A 20,303-nucleotide genomic window follows, 5' to 3' on the forward strand; every position below is an offset into this window, starting at 1 on the left:
TGACAGACTGCTATGGCCCTGAAAGCACTTCTCTGTTTATGCTTTGGCTTCACAGCACCAAGCTTCTCCCCCAGAGCCAGTAAATTACTCCACAGTACAACATGCTTACTGTTCTACTCTGCTTAAGGTCTCTTAAATTTGCCTATAGGGAGCAGAGAGAACGATCACAGCTCATTATGATGTTATATTTTAATATCTCTGCAGGCAACAAAGTTTTGTTTTCCAGCAAATAAAAATACATATACAGCACAGGAACACAGTGGTATGTAGCTGTGGTTATGTTGTTCAACAGTGCAGGGCAGCTCAGGGTAATTTTTGGGAGTAACTTCAGTGGCACCCCGCCCCCTCCTCTACTTCATTCCTGAGACAAAAATCCAAGACAGAGCAGATCTGGACTAAGTTGTGCAGAAGAGCCCAGACTTACATATGTAGCATGCAACAGAGCCATTAATTTTAAGTTAGTCCATTATTTATTTTTCATTAGCTAGTTTTTGTATAGGCCTATATTTGGTTATCTTGGCTCAAGCAACAACTGAGTGGGAAACTTTCTTGGGAAGTTTGATTTACTGAGGATCTTACAGTTACAAGCGGCCGGTGTGCGGTAAGTGGATTTTATGGAACAGATTCATGAAAATTTTAACTGAGTCTTTTGCATTTAACTTGCAGTCCAATTGATTCTGCTATAGGCTAACAAGAAAAATTAAAAACAAACCCTTTCCATAACAGCAGCCTTATGAGATATCCTAGTATTGAGGGGTTTTTGTTTGTTTGTTTGTTTTCTTAAATCACCAGGTCACAACTTCCATCCCTCAACTAGAAAAACCTCCTCTGTGTAAATATAACCCTGTCTAACTACTACGAGATATCTGATTCGGTTACAAGTACACATGCTCGTGTTTGATACATCTGTTCGCAATTTCCTGTGTGATTTTAGGTCTAAAGTTATATTTTCCCATATTTTGCAGAACTTTTATGTCAAGAACAGTAATTTCTCAACTTTAATGGAACTTGTCCTCATGCTTCCACACCGCAACTTTAGTTTACTTTCGAAGGTGCTGGGGGAGACTTCTTCTCACGCAAAGTATCGCGGTAATAAGCGATAACAACGACGCAAACCAGAAAAAGAGGGCTACTCTTCACGGTCTGAAAACAGGCAGGAAAATGGTCTAAATTTAAGTGATGGATTCAGGTTCCAGAGATTTTTTTATTTATTTTTATTTATTGTTTTTTTATATATATATATATATATATATATATATATATATATATATATATATATATATATATATATATATATATATATATATATATATATATATATATATATATATATATATATATATATATATTATTATTATTATTTATTGATATTTTTAGCACAAAGCTGGGGCATGAGTGATGTTAAGAGAAGATTAAACTCGTGAAACAAAATATTTTTATTGCAGGAGGGTTGGTTAAATTTTGAGAGTTGTAAGTCAAAATGATTACAGCTAAAAGAGCAATACAATAACTTTCGAATTACAGCAAGATCATGTGGCAATTATTCAAAGAATAAAACAGCTACAGACTTTGTATTTCTCCTAGCTCGGTTTGGAAACCTGCCGCTGTGCAAAGCTGCACATCTGTGTGTGTAAACGTCATGGCAACAAGCCAGCAAAAGGCAAAGCCAATTTTGCACTGGTTTAATAAGTTAGCGGAGTAAGTTCTAATGCTGCATGCTAAATAACGATTAGTTATGCCAGGACATCAAGCTTGTTAACCAGAATAACCTAATTCGTTTTCTGTGTTCAGAGGTCGGTATTTATTTCTGGTTACTTTTACTTGAGTAAATTTTTGAAAAACAGAGGAGAAAAAAACTCTTATGTGAATAGTTTTACTTTCCTATGATTTTTACTCTTACTTGACTATTTTGAACTAGCCTACTCTTCCTCGGGCAGATTGATTTTGCATTTAAATAAAAGAGATTGAAAACATTTTTAGATTTCAGCAATGTATTGAGCTAATGTTTATGTGAATCTTAGCATAATTTCTCAGCCTTTTCTACATGTCATTGTCATTGCTTTTGTATTAATAAACATGTTTTGTTTTTTTTTATTTCAAAGGTTACAGAAACATATGTTTATGTATTTAAGGTTCTGTTTACTGTGCCCCCAAGATAAGCCATTGCCCCCTTGCCACACCTAAATTCCTCTGGAGCTGGATCTGGGTACTTTTCTAGAATTATATATCCTTTATTTCATTAATAAGTGGCTCGGTGCTGTAGGATAGTCTTTCTTACATGTTCCATTTGTTTTTGAAACATAAAGAAATTAGCATTTTTACAGGGTTTTTCTGCTAATATAATTTTTGATACATTCAAGTTGTCTTAAAAAGCCCAGCTGGGCGTGATGTGATATCTGATTTGAGAACTTTTCTTGTTTGTTGGAGACAGTGAGATTTGCTATATTTTGGTAATAAATTTTTCTGCAAGCTTGGACTTTTCCGTCTACAGTTCTGACTTCAGGGTCATTCTTGTTTCAGCTAGAAACTCGAGAAAATCAACTTTCAAGTGCAAAGACAATGCATCATTAGTATTGCAACTGTTTTTTTCTACTTATAAGTAGAATGTGCTATCCTCAGGTCTTACATCATTCCTGGATCTGAGCTACAACTTCTGAGATTAATTCAGTGTAGCGTAACTTAATTTAAATTCAAATAACAAGACAAGCACAAGTCCAAAGACCGTCAAAACAATTGTAGGTCATGTTTCTTCTACACTATTCAGCTGTTCTTCACTGGACAGCCCAGCTTGTTGCCAGTTGATTGACAGCAGATCTAGACTTGCTGGTAGTAGGCCTGACAGAATAAGTTGCCAACAAAAATATGCCATTGTTATATTTATCTTAGGTTAATACTTTAGGTTCTCAATATCAAGGGTGATGCTTGGGTTGCATTTGATAGAACTCAAAGAAAATGTGAGTATCAAACTTTAGATTTTCCCTCTTGGGATTTTGACTGTGGAAATCAGATAAACTGGGTCAGTGGTTAAAGCTATCCAAAGCAACTATTGGTCAGGAAATAGTAAAAATCTGTATGATGGTCTGAGTTAAACAATGAGGTTCATTGTTTAACTCAGACCAGAACAGATTTAGAACATTTCGAAAAATATTGATTATTCACGCAGGAGCAAAACAAAACACACATCATTTATCCTACTATTACGATGCCAAAATCCTCAAACTCTCGGTTGAAGTTATTTTGCTTGAGTTTCTTGGAATGATCCAAATGAACAATGTTCTAATCACATAACTAGTGGCATGTAGTCTAATTGACATCTTAATTTCTTTTGAAATTAAGATGTCAAGAGAAAGAAACCATAAGATGAGTAGATAGAAGAGGTTATTACTTTAGATAAATTTCCAGCAGTCATGTTGGATTTCACAATTTGGGATGCTGAGAGACATCCCCTCTTCAAATTTCAACTTTAGGTGACTTTAAAGTCCAAACCTAAATCCATCAACAAACTATAATGTACCAATGGAAAAGATGTATAGTTTTTCTTTTTTTCTTGAATGCTTTTGTGAAAAACAAAAAAACAATCGATCTCTTAGGTTAGTACTTGAAAATTTTGGTATTCACTAAGGTCATACTTGTAAATAACTTAAAACTGATGTGTTAACAAAACCAATCTGAACCAAACTATATATTTTTTTAACCTGTTAAATGACTGTGTAAACTCCAGTTTATTATAATCCAGTTCATTTCACTTAAAGTGCTGCTTTATATGTTTTGGTTTTTTTTACTGTCTCCCCATTATTTCCTTTTATATAACTCAGAGGGCTAACAAACAAGATTATTGGATTGCCTCTTGTTCGAATAGCTCGCTGTGTGTTTGTTTGATTAAACCTGATTGGCAGGTCTTTGTACTTAATCCTGTTCCCGGGGCTTTGAAGCGTTCATTTTTCTCTCTGACTACAGAACGATGTTCACACCCCCGCGTTGGTTGTGTATGAATCCGCAGCAGTGCTCAGGGCCAAGGAGGGAAGCATTGGCTCCACTTTGATCTCGCCAATGCAAAATGTTTAATTTCATGGCTCAACCACACAGCTAAGTTATATCTACCTGTGTTACATTTGTGTTGCCACGACTCGGGACCATACTGGCATAATCGGTCTGAGGAGCAGGCAAAATCACAGTCGGCGTGATCTCCTAAAAGAGAACAACTTCTTCAGCTCGTGTGTCCAATTGCAAGAGGTTGTCTGGTTCCTTGTAATCTTAAGGGTGTAAGAGAATCCCAGAGGAATGTTCTAGATAATATATAGATTGAAAAACAGCACCCCCGTTACCCCCACTCATGATGATGACCCTGCGAAACCCACTAACCAAATATCGAGTGCAACTTTACACCTCTTTTCGTTGCACCCCTCTGCTGCCAAGAAGATGTTCTGAGATGCAGGGCCAAAAATAGATCCTCTTCTCCTACTCATAGCCTGGAAAACAAATTATGAAGGCATAGATCCTCCTATGTTGTGTCTACAAAGATGGAGCATTATGTTCTTGTCAGGAATTAAAACATTGAAAAGGTGAGGTTTACTCATATAACTGAGTGTACTTTAGTCTTCATAAGGATATGATTTTATGTTGTGTAACATTATACCTCTGAGTGATTCAACCCTGAGAATGTCACAAAGATCCAGTGAAATGTAATGTCATTTGTAATGTCAAATTTGGCATTACAGTGGCTGTATTACAAATGATTTCACACTCTTAGTCACATTATAGCCACAAACTTTAATGTATGTTACTAGTATGCAATAAAACAGCTAAAAGTATTTAATGAGTGTAAAAAAGAAGAATGAAAAAAACAAAAACAAGAAAAAGATCCATGAAACCACATTTTGGTGCAGTTACACCCGCAAAGTCAGCTTTGCACATGCAGAGATGGAAACTCATTTAGATTTGATGGAGAGCATAGGTAAACTGTTAATACATCTGAACCTTTACCTGCCCATTTCAACACGTGAGTATGTATTGATTGAAATCATCTAAGACTAGCTCTGCATGTATGTTTAGGGTCATGCTCCTGTTGGAGGGTGAAGCCTCTGACAGGTTTTCTTTCAGGACTTGCCTGTATTTAGTACCAACCATCTTCCCTGGAGCTTTAAAAAGCTTCCCTTTCCCTGTTAAGAAAACCATCACCCACGGCATGATGATGCCACCATCATGTTTCAATGTAGGGATAGTGTGACCAGGGTGATGTGTAGCGTTAGTGTTCCGTCACAAAATGTTCTGCTTGTAGGTCAAAAAAATCAATTTTGGTTTCATCTGACTGGAGCGCCTTATTTATCAGTGCACTGCGTCTCGCATTTGGCTTGTGACAAACTGTTAACAGGACTTCTTATAGATTTCTCTTAACAATGGCTTTCCTCTTTTTTAAAGGTCAAATTGGTGTCAATTATTTCTCAAGCAGTTTTCAGCAACCGTGTCACAAGTACATCGTTTTCCTCATATCATGCAGCCCTAATTTGCAGTTGTGCCATGTTGTGCTGGATAATGGATAGAACAGTGTCTCATGAGCTTTTCAGTGTTTGGGGTATTATTTTATAACCTATCCCTGATTTTTATGCACAATCGTGTTCCTGACTTGCCTGCTGTGTTCCTTGGTCTTATGATGCTATTTGACCACTGATGTTATCCTACAAATCACTGAGATCTTAACTGAACACACTTCAGTTAAGATCTAACTTAACTGAACTGTTAAGTTCAGTTAGTACTAACCTTAGTATGAGATTATGCTAAGATTATACTAATCTTAGCATAATCTCATACTAAGATTATAAGATTATACTAAGTACTACTAAGATTAGTACTAAGATTATACTAATATTAGTCTAATCTTATACTAAGATTATTTTGCCAACAAGTAGACTCTTCTTACTAATTGGGTCACTTATGAAGGGGATTTTATTTGGATTCATTTAGGGGCATCAGAGCACAGGGGATGAAAAAAGGTTTGAACACTATATGTCCTCTTCCTTCCTCTTCCGACTGTATGAAATTCAAATATAAACTAATAAAATATGTGTATACACAGCATTCTGCCTTTGGTGAAAACCTAACTTATGAGCAACATGCCATTGCTTAGCTGTCTAGAGAATATCAGCTAACTCTACATAAAATAAACCTCACCTGACTCCTTAATCCTGACTTGTTCCTCTATTTTCATTCAAACAGGTACAATGGATCTTGTATTTGTGGTGGCGTTCAGCTCTTGGCTGGCTCCTGCACTCGGTGAGAATGAATTTTCAATAATTGCTTTGGCGTTCGGACCCTTACGAACCCAAATGTGCAAGCGTGTTATTCGGCAGCACATTGCTGTAGTTGTGTTTTAAGTTCCTGATGTGTGTGTATGACAGGGTCAGCGTTTGGCAGGGAGGTGGTAGGTGAGTTTCCTGCATTAGAGTGGCCCCTCCCTGAAATTGCATGGCCTTTACTCCCTCATGTTGTTTCGTCGGCTGGCTTTTTGTGAACAGCACCACTTGTTTGAATTGCAGTAAATCATTTTTCATCCCTCTTTTCAGTTTGTTTTTTTATTTGTCTGGAGATTTTGTTTTACGCCTGTGGTTTTCTCCCAGAGAAGGGTTTTGTTTCTGCAGTTTGAATAATCAATCATCCAGTGCTGCCTGGTTTTCCATTGTTACAAATACAAATCTTGGTCTCTGACTGGTTTCCCTAGGCGCTCCACATACCATCAGCAGGGTTTGATGCTAAGCAGATTTGCCTGCACTGAGTATTTTATTCTTTATTTTTTGACTCAGTCTCGTGTCTGACTGCAGGTCACTTTTTAAAGCCTGTCGAGAAGCAAAACATGTTTTTCACCTCAGAGAAAAATACCAACAGTTTAGATTTATTTAGTCTAAGAATGAGGTCGGAGGTAATTTCAGGACAATTTCCTCTTCAGTAAACAGATTGCAGTGTTTTGTTTCTTTTTTATAAAATGCATGTAAATCAGTGCAATCTACTCTAATATAAAAATTTATTTCGGTGCAGATAAATTAATTGTTGATAAGCTTTTTAGTATACTATATCCAATTGTACCCCAGGACTTAGTTTTAATATGATTTACAATGTCTAATGATATTAGTTATAACAACTTTGTATTAACTGATCTTGTAAAATGTCAGATGGTCTAAACATCTGACATCTGTCCAGCTCTTCTTCCATCTGGCTCTTGTCTACATGCTAGCGTTCACACGTCTGCTTTATGTCTGCCATAAACCTAAGTTGGTTGCTAAGTAACCGTGCATGTTTCCTGTTAGGCCACTAAACGTAAGGTAAGAACTGGGATTTAACAAGTTAAGTTCATTTTTGTCAACATTTCATAATTTGGGCTCCAGGCAAGTCTTGTTTTCCAGGAGGAGGCTAGGCAAAGAGAAACTAGTACAAACAACAGGGCAATAAAACAAAAAAAATATTTGAGGTAAACCAATCTTATTAGAATTTTACAAATGTTGCTATATGCTGATCCCCTTTTTAATGGATGACTGTTTGAAGAGTTGATTGTTTTGTAATAACTTCAGTCAGTAATGTGAAAAAGAAAACACATACAGTGCTGAGTAGCGTTTTCCATACTCTTGTCACATTTTTTTATCATACTACAACTACAATAAAAGAGTGTTATTATTGGAATGTTATGTTGTGCACCAACTGTCAATGGAGTTCTTAATTGTTAAGTGGAAGAAAAATAACACGTGGTTTTATTTTAATATAAAAGTATGAAAAGTGTGGCATTTAGGTCTAAACATCTACCAGGCAGTTTTGGCACATAAGTCGACTTTAGCTAAACCATTATATTCTCACAATTCCCTCAAGTCTTACTGTTTATTTAGCTCCTACCATCTTCCTTTCTTTGTTTACCAGCTTCCTTTGCCCTCCTGAAGTAAAGCAGGTGCATCATAATGCTGCCAGCACCATGTTTACTGGTCGGTGCAGAGAGTTCAGCATTATACATTGTGTTTTAGTTTTCAGCCTTACGTAATGTTTGCATTGATTCTTTCACATGTTTGCTTTCTCCCACACTTGATTTGAGGCATGTGACGGCCTTCTTTGAACAATTGCTTTCCTGTTAGCTGAACCTTCAGCAATCAAATTGCAATTATATATCTTCCTGATGCTGTCCAGCCCTCTTCCGTAAAGGCCACATTTGTGAGGTGGACTACTAACTGTTATCACATCCACAAAACCTCTCTGAATTGTGGATTTCCGCATCTCCTCCAGAGTATCCTTTGTCCTATTGGTTGGGTCATTATGCTGTAATTGGATATTGTTAGTAATTAGATTATCTTTGGAGAATGTTTGTTGCCCTTGAACATGTTTAGGAGTTTAGTTGCGCAGAGTGAACAGAACTGCACAACAAAATGTTTTATAGTTCAGAATTATGCTCTACTTTGCATTGATCTGTCTCATAAATCCCTAGAACAACTACAGAATTTTGTGAAAGAAAGCCACTATTAATTTTATGGGGTGTACCTTGTGAAGCGTACTGAGCTATTGTCACGTCTGCAGTTTGCTGACAGGTACTTAAACCTCCACCTGATATGTCCTGTTCTCTTTTACAGTCTCAGCAGCAGACGATGACAAAGGTGAGGACATTTTAAGAAAAAGCATAAAATGGTACAATTCTTAACAATTTGCTGCCATTTAAATCAGGAGTGTGAGCAACTGAAGGACTGAAACAACTGCAAATCTGTCGTCTCATGAGAAGAGTCTGAAGTGCGTCACTGGTTACATCTGCCTCTCATTCATTACCCCTCTGTCTTCTGGTCTTCTTTCCTTCCAGACTTCGACAGCGCTTTTCATTATGGTGAGTGCTGAGCACGCAAAGGTTCTCCTTTTAACAGTCGACCCCTCTGCTCAGGAAACATCTGGGAAGTCGAGATGAGTGTGCATCGTGGTCTCGTTTTTCCAGAGGTGATGGAAAACTTTCACCTTTTGGCGCAAGTTTTTGCAGCAGAGCCAAAAGAAGCACTTAACATCCTGTCTGATGATTTTAATATAAAAACAGCCACAGTACACACTGCACAAGAAAATCTCAGCTGTTTTAATGGTCCAGCATTTTACCTTCTGCTTATGCTTGAGGTTAGACAAAAAAAAATTAAAATAAAATAAAAATCAGTCAGTTGCGTGAGCTACAGTGCCTAAACGTTGTTTACATTTTGTTTTTCTCAATAAGAACATTTATCAGTCTGGATTCATACTCTACTGGAAAGAATATTGGAAATGAATAACACAAGATTCATCTACAAATGGAAAAATGTTTTGAAAATTGCTAGCTGATGATGTCAACAAATAACAGATGATGAATAAACTGTAGAATAATGCCTAAAAAGTTTGGCCTAAACTAATGTTTTAAACACCTTCATATTGTTGAATTTTCCAAAAGCTAGATATGGAAGACCAGTTAAAATAATTCTGTTGATTTGTTTTTATTGACCACAGTGGTCTTTAAAACTATGTAAACCTTTGCTCTCTGTATCTGATGAGCTCCAGACATGTTAGTAAATGCATGTAAAGATTTCTGTTAGCTCCTGATAAGCTTGAAGGAATTTCAGTCCAGTCATCAGCCGTAGCACCTTTGATTTTTTTCTCAGCCAGCCATTGGATGTGTTTTCATTCTGCATTTCTTGGTGGGGCTAAATTTGAACTGTTTGCAAATTTAAAGAGTTATGTGGTGGAGAATGACTAAATGCATTTAGTTCTAAAGGTAAATCTACATGCCTTTTTTAGATATTTTTGTTGTCTTGAAGGCCACCTTACAAGATGTGTGTGTGAAATGTATTCATGTTCTCACTTTGGTACTTGTTACTTAGAGGAACATGAAGTCTGTGAGCAGTTTTGACCGCATTGTGGAGCTAATCTTCTACTTTGTTGTTATTCTTTGTTACACAATGGAGTTATTGCAAATATGCAAAGTGTTTCTTAGTTGCAGCTAAGCATCTGAGAACGTTCTGATCCTTGTTCCTCCTCTCCTTGATCTTTTAAGAGCATCACATCCCGTAACAGTTTATCAGCCTAGCTGTAAGGTAACCACAGAAATGTGCCAAGATAATTGCAAAATTTGCTCAACTTTCTTTTGCATTTTCCCTCGTTTCTCCTGTGACATGCAGAAGCGCGATGACACTTATTTTTCTAAAGGTCACAAATCAAACATGCTCAAAATCACAGAGTAGATAACAAAAAAAATCCATTTAAATACTTATTTTTTTCTTTTTACATTTTGATTATTTTCCAAGTTCAGTTTTATTGACCACTGTAATGTGACCCTAGGATCAGAATTTTTTATTTATTTTCCAAAGCATGCCTTGCACATCCCTAAGCAGAAGTTATCCACTGCAAAAACACAAAATCTTAGTGCACCAATGTGTACAAGATAGTTTTAAATCAATATTTCTTCAATATTGATTATAAGTACTGGGTCTAATGGCAGTTTATTTTACTTATACATTTTTAAGGTTGTTTTGAGAAGGATATGTTTTTGCAGGGTTTTCACTATCGGTTGCTTTGCATGCGTGGGAAAGTTTTTCTGCTCTTCTTCCAGAGAACTGTTGCAAAACAAACTAAACGAGATTGCAACTGTTTTTAAAGTCAAGACTTGACACCAGCCTTGAAATTTGTTTACAGATGTGCTGTCTGCAGCGTGCATGATTTTCTTTGGGGAGCACTGTAAATCCCAACAAAACCATTATGAGACAGCAAATTACCTCTGCAGTGCTTTTCAATTAAAATTTTATTCCGAAGCCTTAGAAAATGCCTCAAGATGTCTATTTTTTATGTCCTTAGGAGAAAAACTTCTGCATGTCTCCTTTCAGCTTTGCAAGCATCTCTCCAACATTTCTCTTTTTTTTTTTTTATCTTTTTTTTTTATTTCAGATTATGAATCTCTGAGAATCGGCGGCCTGGTTTTTGCTATCGCTCTGTTCCTGCTGGGCATTTTCCTCATCGTCAGTAAGTATACAAGTTTGCAACAGATATAAAACATCAAACTGAAATTATGCTACAAAGCATGCAGACTCTTTTTCTGGGCTCAGGGATTCACACACACTTCTTGGAAAGTGTGTGTTGGAACGTATCAGCCAGTCGCAGCATTTCGGCCATGTTAGCTTGCCCTTCTCTTTTACTCATAGCGTCGTCTCAAAATACCTGCTCCAACCTGCCAGCTCATTCTGCTGCTTCTGCCAGCTAGAGATGTGAGACCATAACTAAGCAATAAATAATTTAGTCAGACTCAACCTCTCTGCAGCACGTCCTCTGTGTTTACAGGGACTAAAGTGAGTTTCAAACATTTCTTAGAGAAAGCCGGCTTATGAAAACTTTGGGAAGGTAGAATAAAATTTCAGTAGGTACCTACAGCTGCCTAAGAAACATCAAATACTAATCTAATCAACTACTAATTTAATCTGTCTTTAAATGTTAATCAAAACCAATACATCTTTATGTTAATATCTTTTTTGGTATTATTCTAAGCTTTAATGAGATTTACATATGTGTAACAGCTCAATGGAAGAAACAATGCGACGCTTATGCCTTTTTGTCGGTAAACGGATGCTACTTTAATCTTATTCCTGACTCAAAATAGCTGTTTAAGATTCATCTGTCAGGGTGCTAAAGCTTGATTTATTTTCTATATGATTTCCTGTTAAATTGAAGAAAGTCTGTTTGATCTCATTTTCATTTAAAGAGCTTTTTAGACAGTGTGTCATCGGATTACATGGGCCAGGGGCAAGTAAAGGAAGGGAAACATAAAACAGAATTAAAATATACACTTATTTCTATCTAAATATTTAAATTGAACAAAACAAAATGGCAGTTTGAATCATATTTGAATTAAAATTTTCCTTCCTCATTTCCTTTTTGCTTGCAGCAGTGGTGGTTCTTGCATCAATGGTGCCCCCTCTTGGTCTTCATGATTTTCCCATTAATAACTTTAAGTTGTATTTTAGATTTACTTTTCGACTTTTGATTTTGCGTCAGTGCTAGTGTTTCCTTTGGTTATCAAAAGCTGATGACCTCTCACTGTGAACTGGATGTGCAGAAATCATCCAGGTTTCAAAGGACACATTTTTTAATTTTTTTCCATTTGCTGTCAGGATTTCAGGATCACATGATGGGATAGTTCCCATTAAATTAAAGCTATTCTATTTGAATTTATTGTTATTTTCTAAACCACAAATGGTAAAAAAAAATCCATTATACTGGATGGGGAAAGTCTGTGCATACTCGTTCACACAAATAGAACATTGCGCTCCAACCAAAAATGTCAGTAACATTCTTCTGGTATATGTTTGTCTGTATTTTTGGCAACTCCTCATATCAGAATTGGTATGGTTTATTTAAATGAGTTGGTTTCCAGGAGTAGAGGTCAGAGGGTATTCTAAAATAATAATAAAAAATAAATACAGTGAGAAAGCATAAAGCTGGGATGCATCCCAGACTTGCTGCCCAGAACATCCTGAGTTCTTTAATACTTAATTTTATCTAGTTCTTTTCATAAACGGTGGTGCAATGGCAAAGTTTCATAACAGCCCTGTAAATTTAAATGTTATGCAATATTGAATATTGAATATTGTACCCACGTTTTTTTTTTTTTTTAACAGCTCGGAAGTGTACCTGTTCAAAGAGTGACAAGCCAAGGTGAATTACACAAAATAAGACAAAGATATGCTTTTGTTTTCATATTATAAATAAGTACAAATGTACAATTTTTTTTTTACATAAACACCTATCTGAATTTCCCTTAGGCCCAGGAATCCTGAAGTTGAATCAGCTGTCCAGAAAGGTATATTTTAATTTTTCTTCAATGTTTACTGTTATGACCTGACATATATGTAACATTACACATAATACTAAACTATACTGCTTAAATGACTAAAAACTTTTTTTTCAGCTTAACTGAGGCTACAGAAAAAATGGTAAATGTCTCTAAAACATCAATGAATCAGATGATTTAAATGAGAAATGAAACTCAGTTGACGTCTTTGCGTCTGCAGTTTGCCTACTGCCGCCACTAGATGGCAGCAAATACCGCGAAGACGGCAGAGAACAATCCTTTGAAGAGGACAGCGTTGAGCCTTTTTAAATGACATAATCCAGTTGTTTCTTTCTTTTTCCCTCCTTTTTTATGTTTTTATCATCGATAACTGTCACTAGATGATGTTTTATCTTTATACAGTAGGAGTAGTAGACTTTCATTTTTATCTTTCTGATTTTCAAACAGATGCTAGATAATAAAGCAAATGTTTGAGAAAAAAAAAGTTTGCTTTGATTTATTTCATCCTAAATAGTTGTTCTTTTTACCAGGATGGTTGTAGAACACTGGTTGTGTGGCCATCTGGTATGCAGCGCTCATGTTTCTGCTGACACTGCACACTGTTCAGTTACACATGCAGTTGTAACTACCAGCAGTGTGGGAGGGTTCACTGCATTATGCAGCATTCAGAAAAAAATTTCTTTAAGAACTACATTGCACCCTTCTTTGGTTTTCAAGCTGCTAAATGGCAGCTTTACACTCTAGTGTGGTGGTAGCTTCTGTAAGAGGAAATACCGCATTCGGGTGTATTCCCCCAACACTGCTACAGAGAACGTGGGAAGGGCTACATTCACTGAATGCAAACTCATCTCTCTGGACATTAATAGCTGGAAAATAGGTAAAAATATTTAGATTTTCTCAAAACAAAATATGTTTTGTAGTCTATTTTTTCCATGAATTAAAAATGCTCACAAAATAAGACTTTACAGTCCACTGAAGTAGTTTGATATTGTCTCTTTGTTATATCCCTTTTTTTATTATTATTTTTTTTTTCGGGCTGGGCAACCGTCTCCTTTAATCTGCAGCCTGTGTGCTTCATCACTATTGGGATTGCCCCTCGATTGCACCAGTAGATGCGAAGGATGGATGCAGTTTTTCATTATCACCACCAGAGGGACGCCTGCTGAGCTTGTACAATGCAGTCACAGTAAGATGTTCTGCCTGCTGCACTGCCCAGTTTCTCCATCCCTATCCAGGCTGTAACTGCAACCCAGCAACTTGCTAAATTTCCAGAAGGAGACAGAGCTCTTCAGCATCTTTGCATCGCAGCCATGGCCACCGCGGGTTTGTTCTCTTTACTTCTGTCTTTATCATTTAGAACTCAGAAAAATATTTTGGAACTAAAGGAGAAGAAAAAAAAATGTAATTTTAGTTTGTTTCATCCCTGTCTTTATATTTGATCATTACAAAAGTGATGGAAGCTTATTAAAGTAATGATGCATGGATCAGTGTCACAATGAGGGAAGTTCCTGAGTAAACTACCAAACTGAGAAGGTCAGTTTTTAGCACTTCTGCAAAATCAGAATAGTTTCACAGCTGTAGGAGAGCTGTGGTGTTACATATAAAATACCAATTCAACCACTTGGGACTGAGAGCTCAATAAAAACATACTATTTTCAGCATCTCCAGCCTCTAACACTTTTGTGTTTATGAATTCTGGCAGCAAAAGAAATCGTTAGTAATAATAGATCTTGTTGAATATTACATAACTGCTTGATTCTGTTGAAGCTCTTACCCCCTCCTTTCCCATATTCTTGTCTCTGCTGCTGCTGCTGGCTTGAAACCCCCCGCCCCTTTTTCTTTTTTTTCTTTTTTTTTCTGCTGAGCAAAGATGCTGCATTGAGTGCCGTTCTGTGTAGGGCAAGAAAAAAGCTCCCAAATGTGTTGAAGCCAAGTCTGCAGACATAGGAACAGAAGACCCCGCTCAATTTCAACACAACCTTAAACTGCTCTGCTGAAATGAGCAGTTCTGGATCTGTAAATGACGAGAGTCTTTCTTTTACAGAATCAGTGTTTCCAGACCAAAGTGACTTTCACTATGGTAAGATTTTATCCGATTGCAGCACATGCAAACATATGCCACTCTTTTACATTTTGTCACATGATAGTCACAAACTTCATGTATTTTACATAACAGACCAAAAGAAAGGAAGGTATAATAGAAATGTGAAGCCCGTAAGCAAGACTGGAGGTTTGTCATAGAACATCAGTGAACAAAAAGCACCATGAAGACACAGGAACACACCAGGCGGGAAGACATGCAGCAGTTTAAAAAAATACTCCAGCTTTTACACAATCTCAATGTAAATAATACACAAACCTAAGATAAGATATGGTCATCTGCATAAAAGCAACAGGGAAAAAGAGCATCAATACAGAGCAGGAAAGACCTACAAGGACACGATGTGCTCAAATGACAACAAAGCAGATTTTTTTGGCTTCTGTGTTAAAGGCAGTTCTTGAAGAAAACAGTTAAACATCTACAAATAATTTGAGAATTTGGTAAAGATTCACCTTCTAGCAAGACAATCATCATAAGCTTACATCCAGAGCTACAATGGAAAGGTTTATCATCATGAATCATGAACATGATTCATGGTGGTATATTGGACCTAAATGTTTTTGGTAGATGTATTCATCCAATCCTTTGCATTGTATTTTTAACATTAATATCTTTACTTGTTTAAGTCATTTGTTATTTTATCCCCTGCAGATTATGAGACACTGAGGACTACAGGGGTCATCCTTGCTGTCGTTATGTTTGTCTCTGGCATTTTAATAGCCCTGAGTAAGTTTATTTATTTATTTATTTTTTTCAAATATGCCAGTAATACTGAGACTTTAGTAAATATATAAAAGATCAAACTTCTGTAACTTATCTATCATTCCTCAAACAGGCAAAAAATTCACAAAATGCTTTAAATCCTCATCCAAGTAAGAATTAAGTTAGATTTAGCGAATGATCTGCCCGTGCATGTCGTATGAATGATGTTGAACTGACTACAGAATCTATGCAGTGAAAAAAAATCTGTTCTTGAAACAACTTAAAAAGATTTTTTTCAATTTTACCCTCTCCCTTCCTGGATGCCACTTGAATATAAGTGCTTTCTCCAAAAATTCACTTCCATCACATCAGTGAGTTCATAAACAACCATTAGAGGAAAAAAAAAAAAAAAAACATTTTTTAATGCTTTCTTAACCCTTCCATCTCAGTGCTTGGCCTGAAAGGCATTTGTTTAAATGTATGCATTCAAGCAGAGACCCTCCTTGTGTGTTGGTAGTGAATGTGGGAAATCTACTCTCAGCTAATCGCATGTTGCTTGAATGGCAAGATGGGAATAAAGACAAGAGCTGCTGTTTCAGGAGGACAAGGACTTGGCATTTTGGTCTACGGTCATGGTGCTTAAAAGTTTGGAAACTCTTAAGGTTTCTGTTTTTATAAGCCTAAGATACAGTATAATCACATTTTCAGAAATATAATAAAAGCCGGTTTTACAAGTGACAAAAAGGTGTAGTATGAAATGATTTTATATATATATAAAGGCTTGAAGCCCTTATATATAAATAAAATACTGCTGTTATTTTATAGAAAGAAAAAAAAGAAAAGAATTCACTTCCACTTTTTGTCAAATTTAGAAGATTTAGATTTAAAAAATCACTTAAGCCACTATTTTAAGAAAGTGACTATATTATATTATATTATATTATATTATATTATATTATATTATATTATATTATATTATATTATATTATATCATATTATATTGTTACGTTTTCTTTTCTTTTTTCTTTTGTTTTGGTTTTGTTTTACAGTAACTGCTTGTGTTAATACCCTGTCGTAATTAAGCTAAAGGTAAAATTAATTCCTTCGGGACTTCACAATAGGCCTATTGTTACCCTTCTGAGAACTTACCAACCAACAAACATCACTATGAGATTACCGCACGTGAAAAATGTCACCAAGGACTGTAAGATACCGTAAATTTATAACTAAGCATTATGTAGTTGGATGAAATGAGAAGTGACTTTTTATGAAGAAATGAATATTGCATTTCAGCACAAAAATTCCAGCTATGAAACATGGTTGAAAAAGTCACTTACTTAGGCATGTTTCACTTCACTGGGACTGTTCCCCTCAGAAAACAATAAAGTCCTAAATTAAACCGGTAAACTCCTAAGGAAGAATAACCAGACTTGAGTTTGTGAGGTGCAAAAAATAGAACTGAGGCAATGTTTAGGAAAGTCAGGTTTCTGACATCAGACTGACAGAAATGTTGTAAAGAAACTAAAACTGGAAAAATGGAAACTACTGAAGATTTCTTGACAAAATGTTCTGAATAAGAGCAAGGCAGCTATGTTTTCCTTTTAATGCAAAAAGGAAAAACTCTTAAAGTTGTGCCACTCAGAATTAAACTCATACTTCTAACAAGGCGAAAGTGCAAATGTTCTTTTATTAAATGAATTAATTTTATTGAGACAGAGTCTGTTCCTAGTAACTAGGTGAAACCGAATTCTTCAAATCAAATCATTTAAAAATAAAATCTCTAAAGCGTTTACAAACTTTTAAGCACCATAAATCAGAACCCTGTGGCTCCAACTCGTTTTAGATCTGGTAATTCTCAAAATGTGCACACTTTGACAAATTCAAGACAAAGTTGTTGCCACAGTTTTCACAGTATACAAGTATGTTTTAGAATAACTAATTTAACCCTTTCAAGCATGAATTATGATAACCTCACTGAACTTTTCATTTCTCTGTCGTTTCAGTCAACTTAAGCCCTGCATAATAAATATGCAGCTCATTTCCTAAAACATGTTGATCAGACCTTTTCACTGACAGGAAAAATATATTTCTTTAAAAATATAAAATTATGAATATTCTACACCGAGTGAAATCCATTCATCTACTCATTGACTATTTTTTTCACAAGCCCCAACTTATCTCTAACCTACAATATCTATAGCAACCATTGGATGGGAGGCAAGGTACCAGTCCATCAGGGGGCAACACAGAGATACACAGGACAAACAACCATGCACACATTCATGTCTAAAGAAAAATTAGAGCGATCAATAGCAGTCATATTTTAGGCCTTTGGGAGGAAAGTAAAACTATTACCATTGAAATAATACACCAAAATACCACATTTTACCATTTTGTAATACTGGTCTGCATGATGAAAAGAAACACAACTTCAGACCACGACAAATATTTCCCAAAGAACAACAAAAACATTGTTCTCTGGATTAAATAATAATAATAATAATAATAATAATAATAATAATAATAATAATAATAATAATAATAATAATAATAATAATAATAATAATAATAATAATAATAAATAAAAGAAACCTTGCTGATTTATTATTTGAAATATTGCTTTTCACCATAGACATGCCAGATTGTACATCAAGCTAATTTAGATCTATAGTCCTTGGTGGATTAATGTTGAAGCAACAAACAGAAAAGCAACAAACGCATGTCTGTAAATACTAAGAAGTAACCGCACAGGCAAGCACCCACATTTCCACCCACACGTGTGTGAGTCAATATGTGCACACACTCAGATATTGCACATGAAGGGTTGCGACGTTAAATTCATCTTCAAAAAATATTGAAAATGAAGGATCTAATACACACAATATGCTCTTGCTGTGCAAATATTTTCCAGTACAATACAAACACAGTACAAACAGGCAGTGAGCCATGATGTCCTCTTTTATGGGAAAATTATTAGGTGAAATTTCCTACCAACATAAAATTGAAAGTTAACGCATTTAACAAATTGTTTAAACCCCCACTCATTAATAGTTCATAGTTGTTGTCAATACTTTTCATGTTGATAAAGTATGGCAAAGTAAAGGTGTAGCAAAGTATTTGCTAGTCACTTAGAATTTCTGTCTGACTGCCAGCCAAGTCAGATTGAAGTTGAACTAATTGACCAATAGGCGGCAGTGTATAGAGTCCAACCCAAATGTGTTTCTTTGCTCTTTTTAAACCTCTATCTATTGTAGTGACCTCTATGCGTGAAAGGGTTAAATTAAATTAAATACATATGATGTATAATTAAGTGTTTATTTTCATATTTGCCTCTTATACCAGCTCCAGCACGTCTGGTACCCAGATACCAAAAACAGAAGGTGAGTTACTTTGTCTGAGCTGGACTGCTTACAGCCACTTTGTGCTTAAATGCAACAGTAAGAGCTCTTTCACTGTCATCCTGTCTCATATTTCTTTCTCTGTTGCAGTTCCTCCTCCAGCTGTATAGAAAATGTAGCACATGCCTACGAAGGAAGAGTGCCGTCACAGGACCCCTGCTGACAAAAGCAATGTTTTCTTGTAATGTGTTTTTGGCAAAAATATAGAATATATCTGACATCCGGATTTTCAATAAACCGGGTCATCCAATGCATCTTAATTTGATCCCTATACTTATGGTTACCTTAGGTAAAAATTTTCTCATAAAAATGATCCCATCCACAAGAGTCTGCTTAACAGAACACATGAAGAAAATGTGATTTGTCTTAAATATATTTTATTTGTGTTGAGTAATAAAATTGGCAGCATGATTACAAATCATACATTTGTCCAGTTTGCATCACTGTAAGTACTGCACATGTTGGTCAAAAGCAACAAAAGATTTTCTGACATGTTTGTTATTTTGTCTTCCACGATCATTTCATGGGAGAAAATGGAGAAAATAGCTTAATAATACAATAAATAGAAACACAAAGCATAACAATCATAGTCATTCTGTAATGCCTTAGATGTTAAAACAGCTTAAAAAAAATCAGATTAAGGCAGTAAAAAAATTCAAATGACCTTTTTTTTTTCCAGACCTAATTAGGCAAATTTTAAATGAATATTGCCTATTGTTGAAACTCATATTACCTCATATGTCACTGAAATAGTTTTACAGTAATCTTAGTCAGGAGCTGCTTGAAATGGAGTTAATCATGCAGTAAGATTAATTATTTTCTTTGTGCTATAGAGAAATGTCAAAGATGACACACGAGTGACAGACTTAATGATTGTCATTAGACATGCTACAAGGTTTCATCCTCATCATCATATCGGTACAGGTAGGTGGGTAAAAAGAGATCTTGAAAAATAAATAATCTTTCACTACAAGTGTAAATTGCTGCCTCACAAAGCTCTTACAGTGGGATGGTGTATTTTCCACCCTGCTCATATCTGTCGCGCTAAATGTAAATGGGACTGTTCAAAGCCTGCCCTCAACCATAAAAACAATCTTATGGAAACAGTGCTATTCTACTTTTACTTGTGACTCATAAGTAAAATGTACAGTGAATCAGTTTGTCATCGCGCTGACTCGTCTGATGTCTCCTTGAGAAAAAAAAAACATTCTTTGTCATAGTTTCTTAAGTTTTACACAGTAAAGTTTCTTTTTCCATAATGAAAAAAAAAAATGCATCCAGTGTCACACACAACACA

The 20,303-nt window shown here is 35.7% G+C and overlaps 1 protein-coding gene across 5 annotated transcripts; it reads left to right on the forward strand.

Annotated features, from left to right (window-relative positions):
- The first annotated feature begins 359 nt into the window (after positions 1-359).
- On the forward strand, positions 360-20,018 carry LOC122831399 (FXYD domain-containing ion transport regulator 6-like). Of its 5 annotated transcripts, XM_044117535.1 has the most exons (10): positions 362-601; positions 6,214-6,270; positions 6,396-6,422; positions 8,598-8,621; positions 8,819-8,842; positions 10,909-10,983; positions 12,633-12,669; positions 12,777-12,814; positions 12,923-12,947; positions 13,026-13,284. In XM_044117535.1, the coding sequence occupies exons 2-9, from the start codon at positions 6,219-6,221 to the stop codon at positions 12,925-12,927; spliced, it is 282 nt and encodes a 93-aa protein (XP_043973470.1). In that variant the 5' UTR covers positions 362-601; positions 6,214-6,218; the 3' UTR covers positions 12,928-12,947; positions 13,026-13,284. The 5 variants fall into 5 exon arrangements, with proteins under 5 accessions (XP_043973471.1, XP_043973470.1, XP_043973468.1 ...); XM_044117536.1 differs by lacking the exon at positions 6,396-6,422 and having other exon boundaries at positions 360-601; XM_044117533.1 differs by lacking the exons at positions 362-601; positions 6,214-6,270; positions 6,396-6,422; ... (3 more) ...; positions 12,633-12,669; positions 12,777-12,814 and adding exons at positions 13,870-13,991; positions 14,078-14,128; positions 14,850-14,885; ... (1 more) ...; positions 18,951-18,988; positions 19,097-20,018 and having other exon boundaries at positions 12,919-12,947; positions 13,026-13,682.
- The last annotated feature ends 285 nt before the right edge of the window (positions 20,019-20,303 follow it).

The sequence above is a fragment of the Gambusia affinis genome, linkage group LG05 (genome assembly GCF_019740435.1).
Source record: "Gambusia affinis linkage group LG05, SWU_Gaff_1.0, whole genome shotgun sequence".
NCBI classification, from domain to species: domain Eukaryota; kingdom Metazoa; phylum Chordata; class Actinopteri; order Cyprinodontiformes; family Poeciliidae; genus Gambusia; species Gambusia affinis.

Coding starts and splice junctions, on each gene's coding strand:
- LOC122831399 (XM_044117532.1), top strand. CDS start 13,931: ATGCAGTTTTTCATTATCACCACCAGAGGGACGCCTGCTGAGCTTGTA. Junction 14,129..14,849: donor CGCAGCCATGGCCACCGCGG/GTTTGTTCTCTT, acceptor TTTCTTTTACAG/AATCAGTGTTTCCAGACCAA. Junction 14,886..15,557: donor CCAAAGTGACTTTCACTATG/GTAAGATTTTAT, acceptor TATCCCCTGCAG/ATTATGAGACACTGAGGACT.